General features: G+C 45.3%; 1 protein-coding gene across 2 annotated transcripts in view; it reads right to left on the reverse strand.

The window, feature by feature from the left end:
* Positions 1–1,848: 1,848 nt before the first annotated feature.
* Positions 1,849–26,577, reverse strand: part of UBXN7 (UBX domain protein 7) — a 28,072-nt gene continuing 3,343 nt past the window's right edge. The window contains exons 2-12 of one of the 2 annotated variants that reach the window (XR_001876657.1): positions 26,313–26,460; positions 24,059–24,126; positions 21,662–21,727; positions 19,451–19,563; positions 13,734–13,880; positions 13,222–13,312; positions 11,988–12,115; positions 11,199–11,592; positions 10,463–10,542; positions 6,140–7,199; positions 1,849–2,034 (exon numbers count right to left, since the gene is read on the reverse strand). Coding sequence is in view for 1 of the 2 variants with exons in the window: in XM_017826364.1 (XP_017681853.1) it covers positions 7,038–7,199; positions 10,463–10,542; positions 11,199–11,592; positions 11,988–12,115; positions 13,222–13,312; positions 13,734–13,880; positions 19,451–19,563; positions 21,662–21,727; positions 24,059–24,126; positions 26,313–26,460 (1,397 nt within the window). In the remaining variant the exon portion in view is untranslated. Of the gene's footprint in view, positions 7,200–10,462; positions 10,543–11,198; positions 11,593–11,987; positions 12,116–13,221; positions 13,313–13,733; positions 13,881–19,450; positions 19,564–21,661; positions 21,728–24,058; positions 24,127–26,312; positions 26,461–26,577 lie in introns of both variants that reach the window. The other variant, XM_017826364.1, reaches the window with a different exon arrangement.

The following is a 26,577-nucleotide window of genomic DNA, read 5'->3' on the forward strand; positions in this document are numbered from 1 at the left end:
GGTGAGGCCAGGTCACATCAGGCAATTCTGTTCCTCTAGGAAAAATGAGAGGAGAGGAGCAGATTATCCAACAGCTCCTCTGAAAGGAAAAATCAGAGGCCGCAGCAGCACATAAATTTCTGTTTTATTCCTAAATAAGACAAATTGGTCTCTAAAAGGCAGACAACAGCAAAGGCAAAACATGCAGGACAGCAGAGTGCCGAGAATAATCCAATTTCTCCTTCCTCTCTTTTCTTACTTAGAAAGAGGGGAAGCGTTCCTTTGCTCCTGGAAGAAAACGTGTTGCAACCTCATCTTGTGCCTCTCCTACGTCACGGCGATCTGGGCTTCCCACGTTGCCCCACACATGATCCACTCCATCACCTCCCACAGGAAACCTCCTGCCACGCAGCGCCGGGGCGGCGTCAGGGAGAATCTGGGATTGCTGCTCTTCCCCTTGTACCCCTAACAGTAACCATAATAATAATAAGCTAATTTTAGCCCAGCACGTGAGGGGCTGTGCCCCTGCCTCTCTCACACGAGAGCTTCATTGTGAAAGCACCAGCACAGCAATTATGGGCAAGGAATTTGCTGCCAGGCCACCTGGTTCATGGCACAGCCAAACCTGGTCCCACGCAAAGCAATTCCAGCTCAGCAAGGTCCTTCTCTGACTTCTTCTCACAGCTTCTTTGCTTCCCTGCTCCCCTTGCCCAAACTCCTTTGGGGCTGGGGAAATGGCACAGGTTGGGTTTCAAGTGTGGTTTGGCTTCAAGGAGAACCAGAGGCTGAGCTGACTTGGAAGCGTTGAGATGAAACCCTTCTGTGCCAAACCAGCCTCCACCTCGGTCCTGGCCAGAGGATGCTCAGCACAGTGGTCCTTCCTGCTCCTCTCTGCAAATCTATTTGTGGAATCTGCAAATCCATTTCTGCCACCAGTCAGCCACAACTCCTCCAAAATCCCCTTGGACAAGCCCTGCAGGGAGCCTGTGGCTAGAACTGACTGAGGAAATACCAACACGATGCTGCTGGACAGGATTTGCTGTAGTGCCCTCACACATGTCACCTGAATTAATACTTCGGATAAACCCATCCCGTTAAAAATCGGAAGCAGCCTGCAGAAAGGAAAAACAAATTAATTAAACCCAAGAAGTATCTTGAGTTTGAGGTGTCCCTGAAGTTCCTTGACCTGCAAATGAAAAAAGATTTCCACGCCAGTAGGAATGGGAAATATTTTCTTCCTAAGCCGCAGGAAGAGATCAAAGTGTTTTCCAGCTTCAAATAGGGCAAGACCATGGCAGTGGCCGAGGTCACTGTTTCAGTGGAGACCTACCTACAGTCAGGAACACCAGGATGACCCAAAATTAATTTCTTAATTACTGTTACCCCACTGTACCTGCCAAGTCCTTGTCCAGAAGGGTCTCTGCTCATCAACATTTCACGTGAGGCCACAACAGGAACATCCCAAGGAGCCCCACAACAACTGCAGAAAGCAGAGGCTCTGCCTTGACAACACCTGTACCAGGAGGACACTGACAGGTCAGAACAGAAAGCCCCATTTCCTCTGCTCTTCCAATTGGAAGGATGGAAAATCCTATCCCTGCCTCTTTTTATTCATTTTCAAAAGGGTGTTTTTCCTATCGAGGTCCCAAAAGTTTGTCTCACTTCAAGATTTTGGACCCTCTAGAATGGGCTGAAGTTTTTTTGGGCTAAGCAAGCAGTGCACTTGTTGTCAACAGTTCCTTATCCTTCTACCCCAGTATCCCTAAGGAAAAACTCTGGAACTCCACATGTAACACAAGGACAGACTTTCATTACAACTAAACCAACAAATAAGCCCCAAAACCAAAAAACCAAGACCTGAAAAAAAGCTACTGAAAACAGTTTGTTTTATTTCCAGGATCAAATATTACAATAGGACATTTACATATATTTATAAAAAATGCAGCAGTTGTGTATATAGATCAGAGGTTTCCTTGAGTTTGGTCCCTCCCAGCACAGTGAGCTGAAATCTTCCAAATGAATCCTCTCCCTCCTCCCACGTGAAGTTCGACATCACTGAAGAAGAAAGCGACCGTTGTAAAAAGTTGTAACTCCAAACTGGACGTTCCCCAGTTCGAGGAAACAGACTCATTTAAAAAAAAAAATCATCTGTCCTAGAGTGTGGTGTCTGTGACGAGGCACCACGTCTCTGAGCTGAGTTTTACCCAGAGGTTCTTCATATAAATCTGGTCTATAAAATAGCACCTCGTCCCCTGCTCTGCAGACAGTTCCTGGATCCTCCCATGCCTTAAATCTCAGCATCATTTCACAAGCAGTTACACAGTGACTTTCCTCTGTACTGCAGACACTCACAGCAACTAAAGCCAGTGACCAAGTCCTGGATTTCTGCCATCACTCACAAGGTACCCATGGAAAACCCTGGATAATCCCAAGGCAGGCTGAGGCACCGGTGCTGAGCTCTCCGACTAAGAACACGTGTGTGTGTGTATGTACATATGGCTCTATTTATTGGGAGTGGACAGACACCAAGCATCTCATGGACAAGAGGAGACAGGAATAAAAGTCATCGCAGAAAGGGCATCCATTAACCTTCCCAGCTCCAAAATCCAAACACGCCCGTGGGCACTTCCAACAACCCAGATGGCCAACACAGGGCTCAAGGTCAGTTTGCTTTGTCTTTGAGACAGGAGCTGTTCGGTTTGTAGAACATAATTTGTTAAAATAAATAAATAGAAAGGGTGAGAGAGAGCAGAGGCTGGACCTGAATCTATTAGAACAGCCAGACAAGGCACAGCCAGTTCTTATGGGACAGCGACTTTGCTCTTCCCCCACCAAAAGCACATCCCTGCCACCCCTTCTCCTCCTGGAATACAGGACCACCTGTTTTATCAACTTGATCAAAAAGGGATTAAACCAGAAGAAAGCAGTGACATTTAATACAAACCAAAAAGGAATAAAAATTAAGCGACAAGTTCCTGAAATGACGCAGATCTTTCCACTTGCACTGACATTCCCACACAGGTCTCTATGTTCATAATCTGTTTTTATGTGGTTTAGACAAACAACCACAAACACCACGTTTCTGCATCTCTGCAGTGTTTGGTACCTGACAAAACACAGCCCAAGTGATGCTTTGCCCCCAAAAGAAAAGAAAATTGGTTTTAGTTTAGCCCTTGTTGCTCAAGTCCCCGTGAACAAGCTCAGTGCTCTGGGAGGAACAGGAATTTGAGACCCTTTCAGCAGGGAGGTGGAGTTATTAAAACCTGAACTAAACCCAGTTTCTGCAAGGGTACAAACCACAGCAGTGGCAGAAGGGGAAGCTGCAGAAGCTGGTGCAGGTGAGTGAACAAATTTGGTAATCTTTAGAAAACATGGCTCTGAAGGACGTGGACCTTGTGAAACACAAGCTGGACAGAGCAGAGGTGTCACCTCCCTGTAACAGAGAGGCAAAAGGTCAGGGAGCTCTGGGAGGAGCTGATGGAAAATTCTTGTTTAAATCTCCTTAGGAACAACAGTACCTTTGAATGCCTTTTATAGTCCACTATACCTTACAAGGCTATGTGCACATACTGGGCATTCCTTTAATATTGGTGGTGTTAACGGAGCTGATTTATCAGGAAAAGCAACACACTTCAATGTCAGAAACTGTAAAAATCACAGACCTTAATTCAAAGCCTAACGAAAATAACCCAAGTATGACCAGAAATGTTTGGCACAGCCTTCACCTGCCCTTTTGACATCATGCTGTGAGGCTGAAGCTGGTCAATCAGCTTGACTTAAGAGCATGTGGCATCAGGAAGATCCAAAATCCTTCTGTGGGCCTCTGAAGGACCACAAGTAGGAAGTAAATGTGTCAGCAGCACCTGGCAGGGAAAGCCAGTGCTCATTTCACCTTCTGTTTGTGAATCCAGGCTGTGACTGGGGCTATTGGACATCAAATCCCAAAATGAAGCCCTGTGGGATGAAGAGCACAGGCAGAGGAAACAGCCCTGACGAGTTCTCTGCCCAGAAAAGCCTCCACTGCCTACATGCACTGCTGCTCCTCCAAACCCAGCCCTTGCAACACCACATGCAAATTCTGACCAAGCAACACCCACCAGAAGCCACAAACCACAGCCATTAAAGGATTTGTTTCCTTTGTCCTTTGTATGTCAACACCTTATTTCACAACCAGACCTAGCGCATTTTTTCCAACCTGTCAGGGGCAGTTTGAGCTGCAGATTTCACATCCAGAAGTGACTGTTGCAAAGGCTCTTTGAATAGTGTCCAACCAGCCCTCACCTTTGCTGCTGTCCCAGCCACAGCTTGGTTCATGTTTTCACCCCCGTTCCTCAGGACAGCAAAACACATCCTCCCAAGGGCTTCACCGGGGATGAAGATCTGAAGGGGTTGTGTCCTGGCTGGTGCTGGTTTTTAACAGCTTTCAGCCCCCACAGCACAGCTGACTGACACGTGTGCCACAGCACTGGGTGTTATTTGGGTTGGGAAGAAGGGAGAGAGGGAGAGGAATGAAGGGAGAAAAGAGCCACGTGTAGGGACACACAGTCCCTAAACATTCTTTTCTGTCTCTTGCTCTCGAAGCAAAGCAAAAGAAAACTGATAGAAAAAACACACTGTGCCACAGAAACCAACAACAACAAAAAGCCAGGATCATGATTTCTCGGAACAGAACAAACTACTAGAAACCAAAAGATGGGAGAAAAATCCCACTTTCAATGTAAATCTTCAACTTCATGTTCTTTTTTCCCTGCTAGAGCAACTCCTGGTGTCCTCACAGAGCTCACAGCCCAGTGAGTACGTGAGTACACACCAGGGAGGGGCTGGGGGAGAGAAGCTGCCCATAAACCAGACCTGGGAGTGAGAGGGCAGAGTCAGTTCTGCACATCTAACTGCAGGAAAGCTGCTGTGGGACAACATTCCCAGAGGGGATACAAAGCCAGGCCTGTCCAAACTGAGCTAGGCCTCCACCAGCCAACACAGCCAAGCAGCCACAATGCAGAGAGGACCCTGGAACCACCAAGGGTGCAGGGGCAGGAGAGCAGGGAAGGTCCCTGTGCTCCCACTGCCCAAGGGACACGGGGGGCTGTCACTCTACACCTGTTGGGTTCTGCCTCCTGTTGGCAGCCTGCCTTCACCTGCCTGGGGCTGACCATGGAGGAGCAGCAAACAGCGAATTATTCCAACTACGCAGCTGCTTCAGGAAGCACTAGATCTACATGGAAACACAAGTTATGGATCTGGATATCCCAGAAACTAAAGGATTCTTCAGTCCAGAGGTGCCACTGCTGCTTCACAGGCCAAACACAACCCCCCTCTCCTCTGCTGCCCTGGCACCTCACTGTCCCACGCTGGGAGCTGCTTCCATGACAGGGTGTCTTTACAAACCAAAATGCCATCTGGTGATACTGATCAGGAAACTGTGGTCAGATTTTGCTTTCCTGACACTACATCCTGCAGTAGAATGCAGCCAGTGTTCGTGTAGAAGGGAAATCGATTTATACAACCACATGATTACATGTCAAACCCAATTACGAGCAGAAGACAGCAAATTCTCCTGGGGAACGCAAGACATTTTCTGTGATTCCTCACATTTAAAGGCTCCAAGTATCCAGGCTAGTATGAAACTAAAGGCAAAATATCTTGAAAAGTTTGAACACGGTAGATTTCTGACTACTGAAGTCTTTAATGTCTGCAATCATCTGAGTGGCAGAAGAAGTCAGCAGTTATGGCAGGTCCCAGCTGCCTTTCTCCTCACCGAGGAAGAGCACGTCAAACCGAGTTTTTAGTTGTAAATACACAAATTCACCAACCCCCCTGATGGCTGTGCTGGTTAACTCCTGTCCCACTGTGACACCTGCTGAAACACCAACTGATCAACGGCTCCACGTCTACAGAAGACACTGGAGGAAAAACAGGGCACTGACTTCTGGTGCCAACCTCCAGAGCTGAAAGGAAAGCCTGAACAAAGGAGCAGCTTTCCCATGCAGCCCCCCAGCCCTAGAGGTAAGTGACAGTAGATGAACATGGCAATAGAATAAAAATCATCACAGAGAGTTCAAGCCACCAGGCTGGGAAGCTTTTTCTGAAGCATTAATTCGTGCCAGTCACTCCTGGGAAAACCAACCAAGACACTGTGCCAAGGAAAAAAAAGCCAAGTAACTGTCAAGTCTGTGGCAGGTGTTTTCAGAGTCCAAGATCTCCACAGTATCACCTTCTGTAATCATTTGCAAAATCCTGAGAGCAAGTAAGAAGACACTTTGAGGATGTTGGGAAGAGAACCTGGAAAACCCACCCACTCCCACAAAGGAGTCAGTTCTGCTCCAGCAGTGGACACACAGCTTTCCCTCTGGGCCAAGCAGTCAATCCCAAATAGAGCACAGTTGGCTTTTTTGGGGGGGTTGGTTGGTTTTTTTACTATGTCCACTGGTAGTTTAAAGCAGGAGGAAAACATGAAGTCAACCTATAAGTTTTTAAATTAGATGGGGGCAGAGTACTTTACCACAGCTCAACCCAACTCCTTCCCAAAACCAGAGTGTTGGGTAAGTGAACCCTTGAGAAGGCTGGAAGGTTAATGGACACCTTTCATGTAGGGAATCCAAACAAAGGAAAGACTGTCCTGAAGATTACGCTCTCTCTTTAGAGAGATGACTCAGTGCCTTATCACACACTCTTTTCAAAAATAAATTAAACAAAACAGATTTAAGAATAGCAGCGAGAAGGGTTTGTGTATTATGGCCACTCCAAGCTTCAGCACGCCGGACACACCGATCACCGTTTTACTTTACCCCAGGGAAGCAGAGGGAAGATGTTCTTCCCAACACTCTCTGCAGCTGAGAAAGAAAATGAAACTCTGAGCACTCTCATTTGGTCAGTAGAGCAGGAGAAGGGAGGAAGAGAGAGGAGAAGGGAGGAAGAGAGAGGAAGAGAGGGAAGGGCCAGTCAGCTGCCTGTCTGATTCCAGCACTGCAATCCTATGACCCTTAACTGCATATTTAACAAGTCGGTGTTCCAGGCAAAGGGAAGAGGGGAGGAAGGCTGGGAGAACTCAGGCCACAGTGCTAATTCCTTTCCTGCACAAAGACAGTCTCTTGAGGACACAGGCCTGCCTCCTGTAACGTGATCTCATAGTCCAGGTGGGAGAGTTTCCTCCGGGGGAAGTTGGTGAGCAGTTCAAAGCGTTCGTTGGGGTATCCTTTGGACTGGACGTGTTTCACGAGGGCCTGGAGAGAAAGAAAGGCAAAGGAGTGTCACAGAATCCAAAAGAGGAACCTAATACACCTAAGATAAACTATGCACAATAGGACATTAATGCAAGAAATAAAAAAATAAAATTTGCAAATAAAATAAAAATTTGGAAAAGTGGAAAAAAAAATGGGGAAAAAACTGAAATAAAATCTGAAAAAAAAAGCCTTAAATGCCCCCAAATAAAAGCCCCCTCACTTGTTTATCAGATATTAATCCTTATCCTAAACCTAAATGCTACCAAAGAAGCATTTTTTGTGAGGAAGCACTGGCCAAAATAAATGCAGTACTTTTATTCACTATTTTTTTTCTTGCCTTCAAGAAGCAGGAGGGTTTGGGGTTGTTTGACTTGTGTTTTTAAAGCTCTTTTCAACTCACTGACTTCTCTGCCTACAGTGGCAATTGGGACAGGATACAGAGGGCATTGGGATGAAGGGGCATCAGCCTCACAATTCAACAAGCAGAAGCTTCAGGAAGAGCTCATGTCCTTGCTGTGATGAGAGTAATTTCCCAAGTTCATCAGGAAATACAGCAGATAAGAGCATAAATTAGGAACAGAGAAGTGGAGACGGGCAGAAGAAAAGGGGATACTGCAACAGAGCAAGACACAGGCAGAATGAAAAGCTGAAGCTTTTTTAAGAGAGGGGGGAAAAAAGACAAATGTCTTGTATGCAATAAAATAGAAAGTGTGAAAAAATAGGGGGAGTTTCAACGCTACTGTTACATAGTTTTGGTGGATAACTTATGCCAGTAAATTCCAGCAGCCTGCAGCACTCTTCTGGAACAGGTTACCCAGAGAGGTTTTGGACTCTTGATCTCTGGAAGTGTCCAAGGCCAGGTTGGACAGGGCTTGGAACAACCTGGTCTAGTGGAAGGTGTTCCTGCCCATGGATGAGCTTTAAGGTCCCTTCCAACCCAAACCATTCTGTGATTTTATGATGGAAGGGGCTCCTGAAGGACCCAACCTCTGACCTAACCCACTCCTGGAAGCTTGCTGCTTGCCTAGAGATCCAGGATGTCACTGGTATGATTTTGGTGGGATCATCATCACAGTGTTCCAATATAACAATGACAGAGGCATTTCTTTCCCAGAGATGCACGGTGAGGAGAGACAACACACACAAGCTGCCCCAGGGGCAATTTCTGGATATTAAAAAGGAATTCTTTATCATGAGAGAAATTAAACTTTGGAGTAAACTTCCCAGGGAAATAGTGCCATGTCCCTTGCTGGAATTATTCTGGACTCAGCTTGAGAGGGCCCTGTACAAGCTCATCTACAGCCCTGCTTTCAACAGGGGGTTAGAGCAGGTGATCTCCAGGGATTCTGTTCAACCTGGACTTTTCCAAGGTTTGATGAGTGCAGAACAGACAGGGAAGGACCTGCATGGAGGTTTCCTCCAAATTCCTCAAAATCCAAAGCCTTTGGCAGGAGGAGACTGTTCCCCAACCTCCTCCTTTACCAGGATTGGTCTCCAACTGACTTTGCAGATTACAATGCCTGTGTCTGATGGGGAATGCAGGGAAGTGGGCTCACTTCCTTCTCAGGCAACAAGGATGATCAAAATTCCTTTACGAACCACTGGATTTAAATATTCAGTCAAGTTTCCTGCCCATATTCCTCCCGGTCCCCTTTACAAGCCAGTCTTTCCTGCACACCTGAAGCACTTGGCAAACAAAAGGTACTCAGGGGGAGCTGAGCTGCTGAACAGAGTAAAGTCAACTTAATTTGTACATAATGAACAACTGCTTCTGTAAAAAGGGGGGAAATGGGATTATGGTAACACCGGAAGCATAAGCATCTCCTGGAAACAAGAGCATGTAAAGAAGCCACACTTGATTGATAACAACACAATGATTAAAAATAAAACACTTTTAAAACCAGCCAGTACTGGTGGGTATCATCAGTTAAAACTCCTCAAGTGCAACTGTCTCCTTAAACAATTTCTTTTTCTAGTTCTGGCCAGTTTTAAAATGGAAAAAAATCATCATGGAAATGATGCTCACGAAGAAACACCTGAGACTCAAATCTTGATCTGCCTGAAACGGCTTTAGAAGATCATATGAGGTGAGCACACAAGCTGCCTGCTCAGCTCTGCAATCAAAAGATATCTTTACCCACAAACCTTGACTCAGCTCAATTCCTCTGCTGACTGTAGAGCAGAAGGGAAATCACATGCTGAGATAAATTTCCTTTAACTTCCACAGTCCATAAAAGGAGTCAAACCAGAAGGCAGGATTATCAGGGGATATCTCAGTATCACACCTACCTACTGCCTAAATAAATCCCTTAAGTGTTCAAAAGTGCTACATGTTTAATAACACACACAAATTTACTTAGCAGGCTGCTTTCAAAAAGCAGTTAAGCTTTTTTTTTTCCCCATTTATTTTCAAGCAGGAGAGTTAAGAGCATGATCTTAGGACACTGTACATTCCTAAAGTGCTGCAGACTAGGTGATAGCCTCATTTTCTGTATGAGATAGGACACTTCTCTCCCAAATCTGCACAAAATCCTTCTGAAGAGGTGTCCTTTTGCCTTCCCTAAGACTATTAGGCTGATTACACGAAAATGAGCTTAACTGGCCACCATGCCCTGAGAGCTCATGGCTAACAGGAACACAGTGACCTCTCAGCACACTGCTTCCAGGTGAGCACCCACAAAATCTGGATGGAAATGTCATCCCCACTGACTTCTCCAAGGGAAGCGAGGCCAAAGCACAGCTGAAACTGTGAATTCACTGTGAAACTGAAATTAATATTGTAATGAATTTGTTTGGGGAGAACTTCCTCCAAAGTCTGCCGTGTCATCCATGCCCAGAAGGGAGGGTGGAAGTATGATGGGAGTGATGGAGAATGAGAATGAAGAGTTTTGCTTTTGCTTTTACCAACCAAACTTTTCCATTTAGAAACAAAGTCCCACAAATGAGTGAGCTGAGGGCATTTTATGGTAATTAATCATTAATGCAGAAGCCACTTAGAGCCACCACAGAATGGAAATGAGCAGTTTGGGGATTAAGGAAGACACTGGAGTGTACTGGGAACCCAAGCAGCAATGGCAACACACAGAGTGAGCAGGGTCTGCTGATCGGAGAGGAGTGACATGGAACACAACAGAAGGACAGTGCAAGCACTCCCTGGACAAACCTCTTCCACTAGATCTGATTTCAGCAGTGCCAGAGGTACAGTAATTCTGCAGGTTCAGCCCTCCTGTACTCAAACAAGGATTCCCATTAACTCCACTCACCAGAAGTTTAGCTTGTTCGGGCAGTGAAACTTGTTCCCTCTTTCCATCTGGATACCTCAGCATCAGCTGTGCCTTTGGTCCTACACAAAGGAAGTTACTGCAAGTTAACAACAGGACTTGAGTTGAGTTCTTGTGTAGATTTTAGGTGCGACAGCACAGCAGGGTTAGGGACTGCAGACAAACACAGGGTTCCAGTCTATGAAGATGTATTTCTGCCACAGGTACGTAAAATACACCCTTCAAACTCAGGACTCTTCCTGAACAGTGGTGACTGGAACCAGTCGGTGTGCCCAGATCACACTGCACCTGCATTACACCAGTGTGTGCTTTACTCCTGGGCAAGGTCTCAAACTAAGAAACCTGAGCTCAGGGACTTGGTCACAGCACCAACCCCGCCAGAGCCCAAGGAGTGTTTGGACAACACTCTCAGGGACAGGGTAGGATTGTCGGGGTGTCCTGTGCAGGGCCTGGAGTTGGACTTGGTGATCCTTATGGGTCCCTCCCAGCTCAGGAGGTTCTGTGACACTATGACTAACAGGACTCTGCAGGCCGAACCAAAGTGGTGCTGCTGCCACGGGGAATTGCTGTCTGGTGGCAAGAAGTCAGTAAATCAGAAGAGATTCAGTTTTTTAAAACCAGGGATGAAACCATGCCTGGCAGAGTATAAACAGTTTCAGAGAAAAAAAAAAAAAACAAAACAGCAAAAGCCAGGTCATGATAAAAAGTGTTAACTTACCATTCACATCTAGGCCCCGAAACGCACTCTCAGGCTTGTCCGGTGACTCCTCCGGCGTCCCCGCATCGATGCAGGGCACAACTCTGTGGTTGGATGTTGTCCCAGGCTCAGTCCTTGCAGGGGCCTCAGGCTGAGGCCTCCGGCTCTCCTCTTTTTTATACCCCAAGTCCTTGTGTGGAGACTTCCTCAGCTTGGCAGGAATCTCCGATTCCTCCTCCTCCTCAGAGCCGCAAACTGAAATAAACTCCTCGCTTCCAGAAAAAAGCTCTGACTCCGACTCCTCATCCGACCGACTCTCCTGCTTGGCCTGCGAGGAATCAAAATGTGTCTCCTGCAGGGAGGCTCTGATGGCAGCTTCCAGCTGGCTGTCCTCACTGGCATCGATGAGACTCTCCTGTGGAACGCAGGCACGACACAAATACATCAGGACCGCTTTTAAATATGCACTGAAAATCAAAAGGGCATCAGTCTTCCAAAGGGAAGCTACTGAACCTGTCAGGAAGAAACAGCAGGGAAAGCTAGTCATGCTAGTATTAGTTAATGTCTTCTCCTTGGAGTTCTGCATGGAGTAATCCATTTTCCTCTCACACATGCTGTTAAATCCAAACCAAATGCTGGAGCACACACTGCACAACAAAACGGCGATCCTGGGAGAAGGCATTCCCTATATTTTTGCATGCCCTTGAAATAACTCTGTGAGTCTGTCTGGGAAATCAGTGGAGCTGGATAAAGACAGGCCAGAGTGCTCTTTCAGGTGCCTCCAGTCCTGCCAAAGGGCCTCCTACTCACCGAGCGAGAGCATTTCTGGGGAGGGCTGGTGGAATGCCCGTCCAGCTGGCCATGCTCACTCAGGAACCCAGTCACTTGGTCCAGGAAAGAAGTCACATCCAGCTGGTGCCACTCCACGAGCTTCTGGCCTGGGGAACAAAAGGCACCATGAAACATCATTTCAGCAAAAAATTGCAGTTCAGTGGTCAAACACACCAACTCACTGCTGCAAGAGTCCGTATTTGTGGAACTGCAGCTTCCCACAGGCTACCACCTGATAATTATGGAGCTTCCTCCTTCCACTCCCTTGAAAAGGGACAGACACAAATACACACTCAGTTTATTTCCTTCTTTTCTTTATATCTATGGGAACATGAGCACAGAATGGTGAATTTGTCTTCAAAATGAATAAACACCAAACCATTTGGTTTATGAAGAAGTACTTCTACATTCTTGCTAAATTTATTCCAACCCTTGGCAAACAGCATTTGTTCTCAGAAGTAAAGTGCTAAGAAGAGTATCCTAACTTCAGTTGCAACATTAAAAAAAATATATATATTTTTGGCTGGTTTAAATCAAACATGAAGAAATCCCAGCTTTGATCACAGACATTATTACTTCAGTCCTTAGAAGCAGGAGATCAGACAAGCATTATATGACCTGACAGCTGCATTATATGATGATAAAAGAAGGTGCTGGGATACAAAAGAAAAAGTAACACTTTTGAAAGAACTGGAGGGAGAGGCAGAAGTTTGACTGTTCAGGTAAAAACTGCAAACAAACAAACAAAAAACTCCCCCAAACAACAAACCTGAAGCCAAAACAGTATTTCAGAATTAAGATGCATTTTAAAAAGTCACCACTGAGCCTCACAAAAACAGTGTGGAAGGAGCAGGAAGCCGATTCATGTAATGCTTACAAATATTGTGGTTTATTCATCATACGATTTCAAGAAGCTTTTAAAAGGGGAGTTAAAAAAAGAATTAAATTCAGAGTTTTGCCACCAGGTGGAACTGTTTTCACCTCCTAAGCAAAGTACTTGCTAAGCTTCAAATACACGAGATTTCTGCAAGTTTGGGGTGTTTTATTCCCTTAGTTCCTCCAGAACTGTGTCACTGCTTCAGCGACAACAAGGTCTCGCAGAGATTCTTCAGCCAAATGTAACACCAACTGCAGTGGAAGGTATTCCAGCCTACAACTGCCAGTCCTCCCCATGGGATAATAACTCCAGGTAACCAACCGTCACGTGCCTTACCTGTCCTGGGATCCAGGATAGAGACATAAGGGAAGTCTGCTAATTTATAGAACTGGATGTACCGCTGTCCTTCCTCACTGTCGTGGTACACCTGCAAAACACCACGTTGGGCAAATCAGTGGCTGGAGAGGGAACACAAACAAACTGTGCCTTGAAAATGCACCAAGTTTTTCTCTGGTTTTACAGCATAAACTACAAAAGGTACAAACAGTTCTCAGTAACTGTGACAAGCTGAAAATGTGCCTCCACCTCTCCATGTATTAGAAGCTATGTGGCAACACCTCGACTGCACAAGTGAAAGGCAGTTTATGCATTCAAATGCATATCCCTGAATTACATCTACGTCCATAAACTACACGCACCCCACGACACACATCTTCTCTGCAAGTTCAAGAGAATTCCATTATGCCATTGCATTCAAAGAAGTCCTTTTTATTTATATTTTTTTTTTTACTGTTCCATCTACCGAGGCCCCAAGTCACTCGCACATCCAGCCCCGTTCCATTCCTCACCTGCCAAAAAATGAAGTGGTCCCGGATGATGTTCTTCACGGCCTCGTTGCTCCAGACATCGCGGTTGAGACACTGGCAGGCAAAGTCTTGCACGTTCTGAATGTTTATCATGAGCCACTTGTTCTGCATCTGACCACACTCCTTGGCCTGGAAGCAGAGAGGAAAGCTTTGTGAGATCAGACTGAAGAGCCAGACACCACCAACGATCAGAGATGGCTTCTAAAACTGCCAGACCTTCCACCAAAACCCTTCCCAGTGAGGAAGATGGACAGAGCTAGTGAAAAGGCATCCACAAGACAGAAGGCAGGGCTGAAGGATCTGCTTTAAATGAGCCTGGCTGAATTACAGAATCACATCGATGAACAGAGCTGCTGGATTTTCAACAAGCCAAGCACAGGGTGGGAAAAGCAACTCAGAGGGGGGACACACATGGCGATGCTGAATAAAGTATTTATTCAGGAAAAAGTGTAGTCAGTCACACTGGTCTGACAACAAAGACCTGCTCAGTCTAAAGATAAACCCGTGGATCATCTAGTTAAATAGGTTGCATAATTGACAGAGGACTTTCATTAATTCAACAGGACCGCTTTGCTGTTCTCTTTTTCCTCTCCCAGTTTTGAGTTACTCCATGGCTGTCCAACTGCCCAATTAGGCATCCTTTTCTGATGCTCCTTATCCAGACTGCAAGTGGGGAGGAAGACAAGAAGGCGCAGGAAGAAATCTTACTGGTTTGAGTCACAAAGCTGGCACTGTCTGATTGCCTGGTTAATGGTAGGAGTTTGATCAAGAATGTAATTCTGATCGCTGAACTGTCATACCTGTTGAAAAAAAGAGGGCTAGATCAACAGCAGGAATGCTCTTACCACCTGGAAAGACTGGAACTGGCATAGGAACTCCCTTTGCTTTCAAAAATATATATTTATAAGTTATGTTCACCATCCTGCTGGTAATGTGCTGTCAAGGAATTCAAAAGAAAAAAAATTCAGAGGAATCAGGATGTTATGCAAGATTTTGCTGTTTTGGGCACTACTGTGTTCCCCAAACCAAAGTTTTTACTTTTGAAATGAATTTTAGCCAGTGTAGCTTGGAACAGTCAGCCCGTCCACTGCGTGAACAGACATGTGAACCCCACACACTCAGCTTCACCAAGGCAAGAACCTCAGCCAACAAAATCCATCTGCATGGCCAAGTGCCCTGCAGAGACAGCTTCTGTTTCACTCAAAGGAAAAAAAAAAATGAATGTAGAAGCATGGAACAGTCCTGTTCTCAAAAGGGGCCTCCCACTGACTACTTACCACTAATATCACACTGCCAGAATCCACCAGGTCACCAGGTGAGAAAAATGGGGCAGGTGACATTTAAGTAACTGGTAAGGGTCTTAAATACAGTCATCATGCTTTTATTTAAGACTTGTTTTGAGCTAACTGTGGGTTTTGAGAAATCAATCTAGGAAATCAGTTTAAGACAAGGCCTAGAGGTAGTGCCCAAATATATAGGGAACAAAAATCCTTACGTTACTTGAGTCAATTGGATTGCCTTAGTCCTGTGTCCTAATCTAATCTGTATTGGATTAAAAGAACAAACTCAAAAATACATAATTAGAAAGCTGGAAAGTGCCATCTCGCTCTTCTGCACTTTGTATACTTTTCAATATTAATGAAAACCTCTTGCTCTACCTCTCCTCTGTCCAGCTAAAAGTCCTTTGAAGGATGGAAGCAGGAAATTCCACACAGAACATTTGCAAAGATGAGTTTTCACCTGTAGAGCAGGTAGAGCATTTGAAACTACTTTGAACTTTCTTCCAAAAACAGGCTTCAGATTTACCATTTAAAAGGACACAGTTAAACTGCTGCTATCTCACACCCACAGCTCTGCTCTTACACTGCCCCTGGGATTCTTCAGAGGGGGTGGAAGGAGAAGAGTGTGGGGGGAAGAAATGCTGAGGGTTTGGAGATTATATAGGTGGGTCATCTGGTAAGTGACAAAAGAACAAGGGAAGGCTCAAGAGCTGCCTTGTGTATCCCAAAAGCTGCCTGATGGATTTAGATCCACGGTTTCCATCCCCAACTGCCCCCCATTCTCCTCCCCCTTCGATGGACAAAGGCCAGGACCAGGCACTCAGAGAGCCCACAGACAGGGCACTACAGAACAGCCACTCTGAGAGCAGAGCCAGTGGAACTCAGATGCAAAAACCAAACCAAACCACTCCAATCTGCCCTAAGTCTGCCTTTACCCTTTCCCAGCCACATTTTTCATCTCTACAACTTAGAGCAGCAAACTGGTCAGACCATCTGTGAAACAAGTCTTGTTTTACACCCAGTGCTGGATCTCACTGCACAACCCCTGGCTCTTGCACTAGTAAAAATAACAAGTTTTCTTCTCATTTGACCTCTCTGAACATATATGGTTTAAAAATGTTGGGGTGGCTCAGCTTTGTGGAAATGCAATCCTCCTTCGAGTCAGCAGGGAGAAGAAGGAAGTGGAGCCAAGCATCTTGTGACCCTCTGGACATCTGTGTGATTCAGGGTGGAAGATAACAGGTGACAGAGAGTCAGAACAGGAGATCATCCAACAAGAAATCTCCTGTTTGTGCCACACTTACACCTCCTGCCTGGGGCAGGGCACGGATCCTTTCTCCAAGCAGCCACTCCTGTGCCACAGCTGTACCTGCAGGCCATGCTGACCCAAACCAGGACAGAAGCACCTTATGCACCACTAGAACACAGTGACCAGATCAGCTTCCAAATTATTGCTGTTTGTTAAGTAGTAACAATTAAAAAAAAAATAATAAAAAAAAAATCAGTCTCAGGTGTAAAGCAGGGAGCAGCTAGAAAAGGCTTAACTTGTAAAATGGGCAAAAAAATCACACAGACAGACTCTAAGCTCTGCACCGTGACATCCAGCCACTTCAATGAATCCCTAATGAGTGTTAAACACAGAACTGCACACACCAGAACCACCCCCTCCCTCAACAAGAAAGGTAAACTAAGGCAATTCAGTGTGTACCCCCCAAATTAAATCATCTCTCACGTCACATGCACGAAGGGAGAACACCTGCAGTTCTTGAAAGCAGTCTGAGATGAGAACTAAACCACTGTTCTCTACCAAGCATTTTTGGGGTGCAATTTGTTTATTGTGCTCAGGTGATTTATTCCCAGCAGATTCCACACTAAGGAGAGAACTCTGTTTAGTTTAGTTAATCACACACAAGTGCTGTGATCATAAGTTGTTCTGCATGTGAAGCACAAGGCATCTTCACATACAGCAAGTTAAAAAAAACCCCAATGTCATTCAACACTTGAATTTTTTTCTTCAGTGGAAGTTAATCTCACCTACTCCTAAAGCTTGTATTACTGAAAAAATGAAAATGAAATGGCAACTTTTTGGACCTTACTGACAACAAAAACCCGAAGAGGAGCAACAGACCACGAGCAACAAAGATACGTGAAAGCATTAATAAGACCAGATGCCACCACTCCTGCCAAGTCTGAATGAAGTCCTAAATCCTAAATGATTCCATGATAAATGCACATGGCTCAAGCCTGGCTGAGCATTCCTGCACAGCCCTCCACAGGCTGGAACACACCACACACCAACCATGGTAAGGAAACCCCACTTACATTAAAACTGAACTACAAGAGCATCAAAATGACAGTATTTAGGTTTTTGGCACTCCGGAACACGATGAGCATCTCTGATTTATCCTTTGGTTTATATATGTTTCTCTCAGCGTACAGAGAAGGGAGAAGCCAAGAGCAGCTTGCTAGAGATGAATTTTGAGAGATTCTGGTCACTGAGGCCCCACATTGCCCCAGGCTGAAGCAGCAGAGCAGTCTGCAGTCCAAAAAGGTAAAATGCAAGTGGTCGACACATTGAGAAGACGAAGAGTTTTATTGCAGTGAAGCTGAGGAGCATCAGAGTGAAATGAAGGGTATCCCATGGGACAAGGAACTGTACAAGAACACACACCAGAAAGTGCACATGTCTTTAGAGATGAGCTCCTGCACAGAACAAGGTGAGTATATAACAACCCCCTCCCCCACTCCCAGCCCACCCTTCCTTTTTCTTTAAGTTTCAAGAGTGAATCAGAATGCAGAGACTTTAGGACAAACAAATCCATCAATCAGTTGTTTCACTCTCTGAAACTACTTTTGACTGTGATAGATGCCACAATTAACATTGCTAAAGTCTCGATGTGTGTTCAGCAAGACCTGAGGAAGGACCAGCCCACATCTCAAATTCCACAGAGGGCTCACAAGGAGCTCAGAGGGCACTCCCTGACTGTCCTGGAGCAGCACTGGTTGTTTCCATGTGAATTCCCATTACTGCTGCCTTTAACCACGTGTTTGGTGGCTTCAGCAGCAGCTCTGAACCCCAGGCCCAGGAGGTATCACCAGCTGGAAGACCTGACACACCTTCATTTGAGGTAAACCCTAAACCACAGATCACAGGGACATCTGAGCACCAAGTGCTTCAGGCTGCTCCTCTGCTTCCAAACTCCTTCCCAAGGCAGACACTGCTGTTCTCTGCCAGCATCCTTTCACACCTGGAATTTTGTTAGAAGATTAAATAGATGGAGGGCACCTCAGAACAGGGGAATTAGTGACAAGGCAACTGATCCCTGGTGATTTGGGAAGCACAAAAAGAGATGAGGGTAAAAGGATGAGAGCTGGAGACTCAATAAAGGCACATAGTGTTTCAGCAGAAGTTCTCCAGCAGTGCTCTAGTATTTGTGCACAGTAGCACAGGCACATATGAACACAAGGTAAATAATATTTTTGTTCAGCTCCTGCAGTGAGTTCTCCAACATCTGTACTGCACCATTTGATCATTACTTTGCATTCTCATTAAATAATATTATAATAATAATCATTACCATCATCAATCTCAGCTATTCAAAGATGACCAGGAGGAAGTTCAGTAGTAACTGCAACTTCTGAAGGATATCTGGAAATTATGGGCTCAAAAAATGAAAATATATACCAATCTGCATATTCTCTAATCATTAGTTAAGTTGCTGATCCATATCATAACAACTTAGGATGAGATCCACACATGCCTACACAGACAAGAAAGGTGACACCTGAAATTATTGAAAGCCAAGTCCCCTGTATCTCTGGGATGCTTTTCCCATCACTACCAGATGCAAAAGACACCCATTTTATACATGAGCAGGGCCTCTACTGAAGATAAAGCTGTGGTTTCATGGCAAAGCCACACTCAAATACTTTTAGTAGCTCAAGTATCAAAAACCACTCAGCTGTGTTAACTCCACCTGAGCTGCTCAGCAGGGCTGTGCTGCAAACTACCCTGCCCCTTGTGAAGTCCTTCCTCACCTATCCAAAGCAGTCCTCCTCCAGCTTTTTCCGTATCGTGCCCTACGGAGATACTCCAAGGGATTCAATTTTTCCATTCTGATGGAAATTCTGATCCCTTGCTCACCAAAGTCCTTCACCAAGTGTCATTTGCCACACTGATACTGAAACATAAGCAGTGGGCTCTACATGGCCATCATCAACTCCTGTTGGACTTGATGGCCCTTCCAAGGTGACACCACCATTAGTGAAGTTCTTCAACGTCACCCACGTTCCCACACGCAGTTCACCAAATATTTATCGCTGCGCAGCCTTTTGCAACCTCCTGACCCTCCAGCCACGGATCCCCCCATGCCAGCAGCCTGACACAGAGGAGCTGCACCCCCCCCTTTCAGCCCTCACCGTTTCAAAGCTGCCCTTGTGCATCAGGTCAATGGGAGGCCTGAAGAGATCTGCCAGCGTCGTGAGCTTCTTGTCCACGGCCCCTCCGTTCCGGAGCTCCTGCTCCTGCCGAACTGCACCGCCCCAAGAGGAAAGGAGGCTGGGTTAGACAAAAGATACTCACAGGGTGGATTTATGGTTGGCTGAACGCTCAAACACAAAACTTCAGCGCTAGGCGCAGGGTTGGACCCCACCAAACAAGATCAGCTGGTATGTCAGGGCAGAATCCCACTTGGCTTTCTCTCACTTTAACTCTTAAAAAAACATCTTAATAAACCTGAGTATCAGCAGAGGGGGGTCATATACCAGTATTTGAAAACAAGTAAGTCAAAAGAAGCCATGACTTGTCCCCAGTGATGCTTTAAAAGGGGAAACTGAGCTAGATTGTAGCAATGTAATATTTCTACTGTAGTGTTTCCATTACCTGACTGTGGGGCAATCCCACAGAAAAGAAAATCCAAACAGATTAAGTTTATATGGGGAAATCTCTTTGGATGTTTATATTTAATATCAAATCTTCCCACAATCAGCTCAAGGTACCACTGTCTCGGGTGAACAGGTTTTCAGCCTTGTTTATCCCCAAGTACCACACTTTGAATGTGTCTTTTAACTGCATCAGTTCCACCCAAAATAACACAGAACATATTTCCTACACAGACCTGATCATGTACAATAAAGATACACATGTACACAGCAGATACACAATGTATTTTGTGGAACCAAGTCATCTGAAATGGGCAATAACTATCCCAGGACCAAAAAATCTTCCAGTGTGGAAGGAGATCTCAATGGGCCAAAGTGTACAAACCATGTCTGAGCAGACACACAGGGAATAAAGCATCCCTGTGGAACAGGCCTAGGAGACAGGAAATAAACTGGACTTTCATGGCCAGGGCTGCTTTTCCAGAGACAGACAGACAGGGATGTTCATCTATAAAGTTTTACCAAAAAGCATGACAATGTTTCACCATAAACCCTCACAACGAATTACATATTGTGCATCTTTAATGTCTTAGAGTAGAATCCCAGAATGGTTTGGGTTGGAAGGGACCTTAAAGCTCATCCAGTTCCAAACCTGGCCAGGGGTAGGGACACTTCCACTAGACCAGATTGGAAGATGGTGAGAATAAAAATTTTGATTCTGTAAATGGTGCATTTTCATTTACACAACTGCCAGTGATTTTTGTAGTTAATGAGTTCATTATTACTGCAAAACTCTCACCAAACCTATCAGGGGAAACGAAGTAATTATCAACACTTATTTTCAGTTTGGCAGCCCACACTTGTGTGGGAACATGGTCCCACTTGTGTGGGAGCCCAGGAACAAGGGACAGGACAAGAGGAAACAGCCCCAGGCTGCACCAGGGGAGGCTGAGATTGGATATTTGGGAAACTTTCTTCACAGAAAGGGCTGTCCAGCCCTGGCACAGCTGCCCAGGGCAGGGGTGCAGTCCCCATCCCTGGAGGGATTTAAAAGCCATGTGGATGTGGCACTTGGGGACACGGGTTAGTAGGTGGCCTTGGCAGTGCTGGGAGAATGTTTGGACTCGATGGTCTTGGAGGGCTTTTCCAACCTTAACGATTCTACAGTTACACCTCTGGAACACTCCAGCAACATCAGCAACAAGAACTGCACAACAGCCATAACTCAGCTGTGAAATATCTGGTGTTGTGCTGTCACAATGATATTCTGTGAAACTTAATGGATTAAACAACAGCCAGTGCTTTGGCATTTGGAAATCCTGTGTGTGAACAGACAGGGGCAAACAGCAATTCAAGTCATGAGAACCTCGTGTGTGGCCAAGGAAGAAGCCTCAGGGCTACTCAAATGTAATTCAAGTACCAGAATGACCACTGCCTAGCCAAGAAATATTCTACTTGGGTGTTAAGAGATTCTTCCCCCTTTTCTACTCCCTCTAGAACACAAAAAGAGGTTTTTTCAGAGTTAGCAAGAAAGTATTTGCCATATGAAAGCAGACAGAATATACCACGATAATAATGATTCTCTAAATCTAATAATATTATTCAAAAAACATTCTATACCATGGGCAATTTTAAAACCATTCAACAACTGAAAGCTGTCCTAGCCTACAAGGGAAACAATTTTTCAATCTTATTTGAATGAAAAGTAATAAAACAGAACGTCAGGCTTACTGATCTATAGACACTTACTGGTTTCTGTCTGAAAATCCCGAAAGCCATCGAATATGGAGCGCGCGGGTCTGCGTCTTTTAGGGGCTTAAAAAAAAATAAACAAAATTCAAGAGTTATGTCAGAAGTGTCTTACCAAAACAAACACATATTTAGTACTTTCCATCACGTGTGTGAGAAAACAGAACAGGAATCCACAGCGGGGATGGTGTGGAAGAAGCGGAAGGGACAGAGGAGGATGGAAACGGGTGGTTTGTAAATCCCGTTTTCCGACGCGTCCTGCCTCCAGCAAACCCTACCTCAGAAACAACACATGTATCAACAATACACAGATGTTTAAAGCTGTCCCCTTCTGATGGGCTCACCAAGGCCCATCAGCACTTGTCACAGCATCACCACGTCACAAATCCAGTCAAGATTTTACCAAAGGCCTTCAAGTGGACGAAAATCTTTAAAAGATTAAACCCCATGAGAGAATATTTTCTTTGTAAGGAAACGCATTTGGTTTTTTTCCACAATGTAGTTCTATTCTTTTCTAAACTCTCATTCTGACCCTGTCCCAACTTCTTGGCTGGACTGGCAACAGCCACATTTTTCCATCAGATCCAGTGTCACTGTTTGCAAGAAAACCTTCAGAACTGATTATCTGCCGCTGGACAGAGACAGCAGCCCAGGCAGATGTCAGAAATAACACCCCCAAGTCCCACGGAAGTCCTAAGGTCCAGCACAGCCACTGCACTCAGAATGAAAACAGAACCGCTCGCTGGGACTTGTTGCAGCTCTTTATGTGCTTTACTATCAACTGAAAGCAGAACAATTTTAATACAGAACTTTCAAAGCCCAACTGCTACGAGACATAATAAATAACAAACAAATTAAAGTAAGACAAATACAACCTATACCCAGTGGAAGCATGTTGATACAGACTATCAGGGAAAAAGCCTGAATAAGGAACATGCTTGTGAGTAACATCTCAACTCCAGTGAGTAACATCTTCACCCGGAGTGCTTAGGGACAAGCACAGCCCACCAAAGCCAACCTCAGAGCAACTTCAACTCAGCTGAGAACAGGAACTGAAGGACCACTTCAGCAAAAGCAGCACGTCCCTGCAGGCTCAGCCCCAGCCTGGCAGCACAGGTGAACAGGTTCTCAGCAGCCCAGGTAGCTGCTTCCCTGGTCATCCTTTGCACTGCAAGATGGGATCCGTGTATCTGGCAGAGCACAAATACACAGGATCACCTCTTCAACTGGAAGAACAGCTGAGCTCACACCACCACCTCTCAATATGATGCTGCTAAAAACAGTAAGCAGCACCTCCCCTGCTTTGAGGTTAGAGCTGAGAAGACAAATGAAGCATCTCTCCAGGTTCAGCTACTTTTTCAGGCTGCTTCATGTTTGAAACATAAGTGGCACTGGTGCATCAGAAGGGCCAGGAGGGCATCACTGACCCAGGTCTCCTCAGTTGGTGGTCAGTGACTGTGACTGAGATCAGTGTGTGACAGGTGGGTAGAACCTGACCAACCATTAGGGTCAGCAGATCTTAACCCTGCACCACTGAGATTCCTGAACCCACAGGAGCCTACACATCTTTGTCAAAAACTCTGTCAGGCCATAGGAACAAGTACAGAGCTTGTCTGTCTTCAGAGAGGCCTCAGCAGGTCACCTTCCTCTGGAACCACCTCCCAGCTTGTGCATCCTGGCTAAAGACCTCTCTGATGTTGAAACAAAGGTTTAAGAGAAATCCAGTTCCCAGGTAAACCTGAAGCTTGGTCTCCTTCTCCTTTCTAACACAGGAACTAAATAAAGAAAAAAGAGCATTTCCTGTGGGTGTGAGACCACTTTAGTGACGAGCACTTGCATGGCCTTCCTTGATAAAAAGGGCGAGGTTCTCAATCCACTTGACATGGCAAAAGTCAGCCCAGAAATGGCCTGGTCAACACAGGAAGGACAGAAACAAGAAAAGTAGCTGCATGGTGCAGCTTAAAGAGCAAATTAAATTCCTAAATGAGAAATGGAGAAAGCTATGGGTAATAATCATACAGGTCACCCCTTCCTTTTGATCTGTCATCTCCCTAGGAAGCATGCATTTGTCCTCTTCATTTTCACTTCAACAAAGATTGAGCCAAGGCTCAATGTCTCATCCCAGCACCTTGAACACTTCCACAGCACTGTCCCACGGTTCTGAACCCCCAGAATGCAGATGTGTACTTAATTAAGTTAATTGGCTGTTGCCTCACCAGGTCTCATGAAACAGGAGTTAGCAAAATTAGTACCTTTGGGAACGCAGCATCTCTCGGGCGTGAGGTTTTCGATACCACTGGTGTTACTTCTTCATATTTAGCAAGTTCTGGTTTTCTTTTGTCACTTAGCTCATCTCAGTGTAAAGAAAACAGAAACAAAATAACAACACAAGCCTACCTCCAAACAAGGGCTCAGGCTCTACTAAAATTTCCTGCTTTTGAGGAATTGGAGCTCGTACTTCATCCCTATCAAAGGAGAAGAAAAAAAAAAAAGATCAGAGAGATGGTAATATTTCAAAGGAATGTATAAACCACATTTCACTGTGCTCCAAAAGCTCCTGCAACTTGAACCAGCTAAGGATGCTGCTGTACCATTGCACAGAGTGAAGAGATTTGGGGTTAAAAGGGACCTCAAGAGAGCATCTATTCCCCCTCATGGCACTGCTGCAGGACTTGGTACCCACTGCATCAAGTTCTGGCATGGATCACCTTTGATAGAAGATTACACAAACCCCTGAGTGACTCGATCCCAGGCTTTGTCAATCTACTATTTAAATGCTTTTTCTTCTTTAATAACTTTGTTAGAACTTGGAAAAGTTTCTTAAAACTTAGCAAAAGCTGTTAATTACCCCATTTGCTATCCTCCTCCTCTGATTATCTACATAGAGAGCAAAAACTATTCTCTTCCTTATTACCAGTTTTCTTCTGTTGGAAGACCTTTTGCTTTCACTTAAAACCCAGAGCTCCCTCTTATCCAGAGGAAGGAAAACAAGATGGTCAAAATGCCCATTTCCCCCATTTCAAGCAATTCTTGGTTTACATAACTGGGCTCCCTCACAGCTCAGTTATGCTTGCAGAGATTTACAGATAATCTGAAATTCCAATTAGGATAAGAAAGGGAATCACAAGGGCTCTGAAACATCACTTAATCAGTGTAGTTAGCTGGCCCTTGGATCTGTGTGGAGGAGGACATGGGTTTATCCATTGCTACATCCTGTCTAGGAAGTCCCTCTTTCCTTGGACTCTTCCAAGGTGTACAGTGTGCACTTGATGGTTCTTGGCTGTGCAGGTTTCAGAAAGTAACTCAGAATGTCAGCAGGATGCAGTAACCCTGCTGTTAACCTCCACATCTCTGACTGCTGTGTGCAGCTAGTTACTCTCCATTTGCATATTTACTGTTCTCTCTTCCTAGGAGGAACACTAAGCTGACCAGCACCTGGAGGGTGTCAAGTATAAAAAAGAAAGTATTCCGAGAAAAACTTCAACCTTAAGTCACTGGTGTGCCAAAAGTTGTCTAGAAATAAGAATGCTAACACCTATAAATGCAGAGTTTTACCTTCCATTACCTGTCAAAGGTTCAAGCAGGAAGGCACTTGACATGAGCCACATGTGCCACAACTGTTTAAATTTATACATGTGCTTCAGAAGTATGAGGGGGAAGGCTTTTCCTCTGTCTTTTTCCCCAAAGTGGATGATTTTCATAAAGACAAAAGCCTGGCCAGGTTTAATTTACAATATTTAATGAATGTGATTTATACCAACTCATTTCCACTGAAAACATTCCATTTGTCCCAAACAGACTCATCAACAGGCAGCACCAAAAGCCTTTCTGCCATGGTCAAGTGGAAAAACTCTTCCCTTTACAGGCATCTGATGTGCAAGACACTGATACAGATGTTGTAGCTGCCGATTCCTCTGCACACTGGTGGACATGGTCTGGCCTTTCCAGTGCAAGACAGGGATAAAACACCTCCAAACAAACAAAAACCAAACAAAAAAGCAAACAAAAACAAACAAAAAAAAACAGGTAACAAGTGACACAGTGAGACAAAACAGCCTCAAGTTGTGCCAGGGGAGGTTTATATTGGATATTAGGGAAAATGTCTGCACTGAAAGGGTTGTCAAGCACTGGCACAGGCTGCCCAGGGAAGTGGTGGAGTCACCACTGCTGGAAGTGTTCAAAAATCATGTAATTGTGGCTCTTGAGGACATGGTTTAGCGGTGAGCGTGGTGGAGTTGCTGGGTTGACAGCTGGACTTGATGATTTTAAAGGTCTTTTCCAACCTTAACAATTCCAGAATTCCATAAAACGGGACTAAATCACCGTAAAGTAAAATCTCTGGAGCAATTTAAAAGTGAGAATCTCTTATTACTGGATCCTCACTTTAATGTCCCGTGCTTTGTAAAAAACAGCACATGTAAGCTACAGAAAACTTCTGAGGTACAACACAAGAGGCTAATTTCTGCTGGTCCACAAACCGAGTCACGCAACAACTTCATTTACCCAGAACAGCGCTGGAGGGATCAATATAACGGGGACCAAAGCAGCAGGTACTGCAGGGAGCTGGGGGCAGGTTAGGAGTGACAGCTGCCCCGTTTGCTGTGCCTGACACTGTGACATTTTTAGGCCCAGACGTTCCCCGGGTACGTACTCGGTGTGCGGGCGCACGGCCGACACCCCCGCGGAGCTGGTGCTGGGCTCCTCCGCGATCCCTCCGCCGTCCAGGAACATGGTGACGGCCATCTCCAGGTTATTGTTGCAGGCCTCCAGCATGTGCTTCCCCACGCTCTCGCTGGCACCTGGAATGCCAAAGGAAAGCTAAAGCGTTTTGATTGGAGGCGCCCAGAAGAGCTTCCTCTCTCAAAGCGTTAATAATTAGGAAGAGCAGTTCATCAGTTGCCATTTATCCCTGAAGT

The sequence above is a fragment of the Lepidothrix coronata genome, unplaced genomic scaffold (assembly GCF_001604755.1).
Source record: "Lepidothrix coronata isolate B3197 unplaced genomic scaffold, Lepidothrix_coronata-1.0 Scaffold125, whole genome shotgun sequence".
NCBI classification, from domain to species: Eukaryota; Metazoa; Chordata; class Aves; order Passeriformes; family Pipridae; genus Lepidothrix; species Lepidothrix coronata.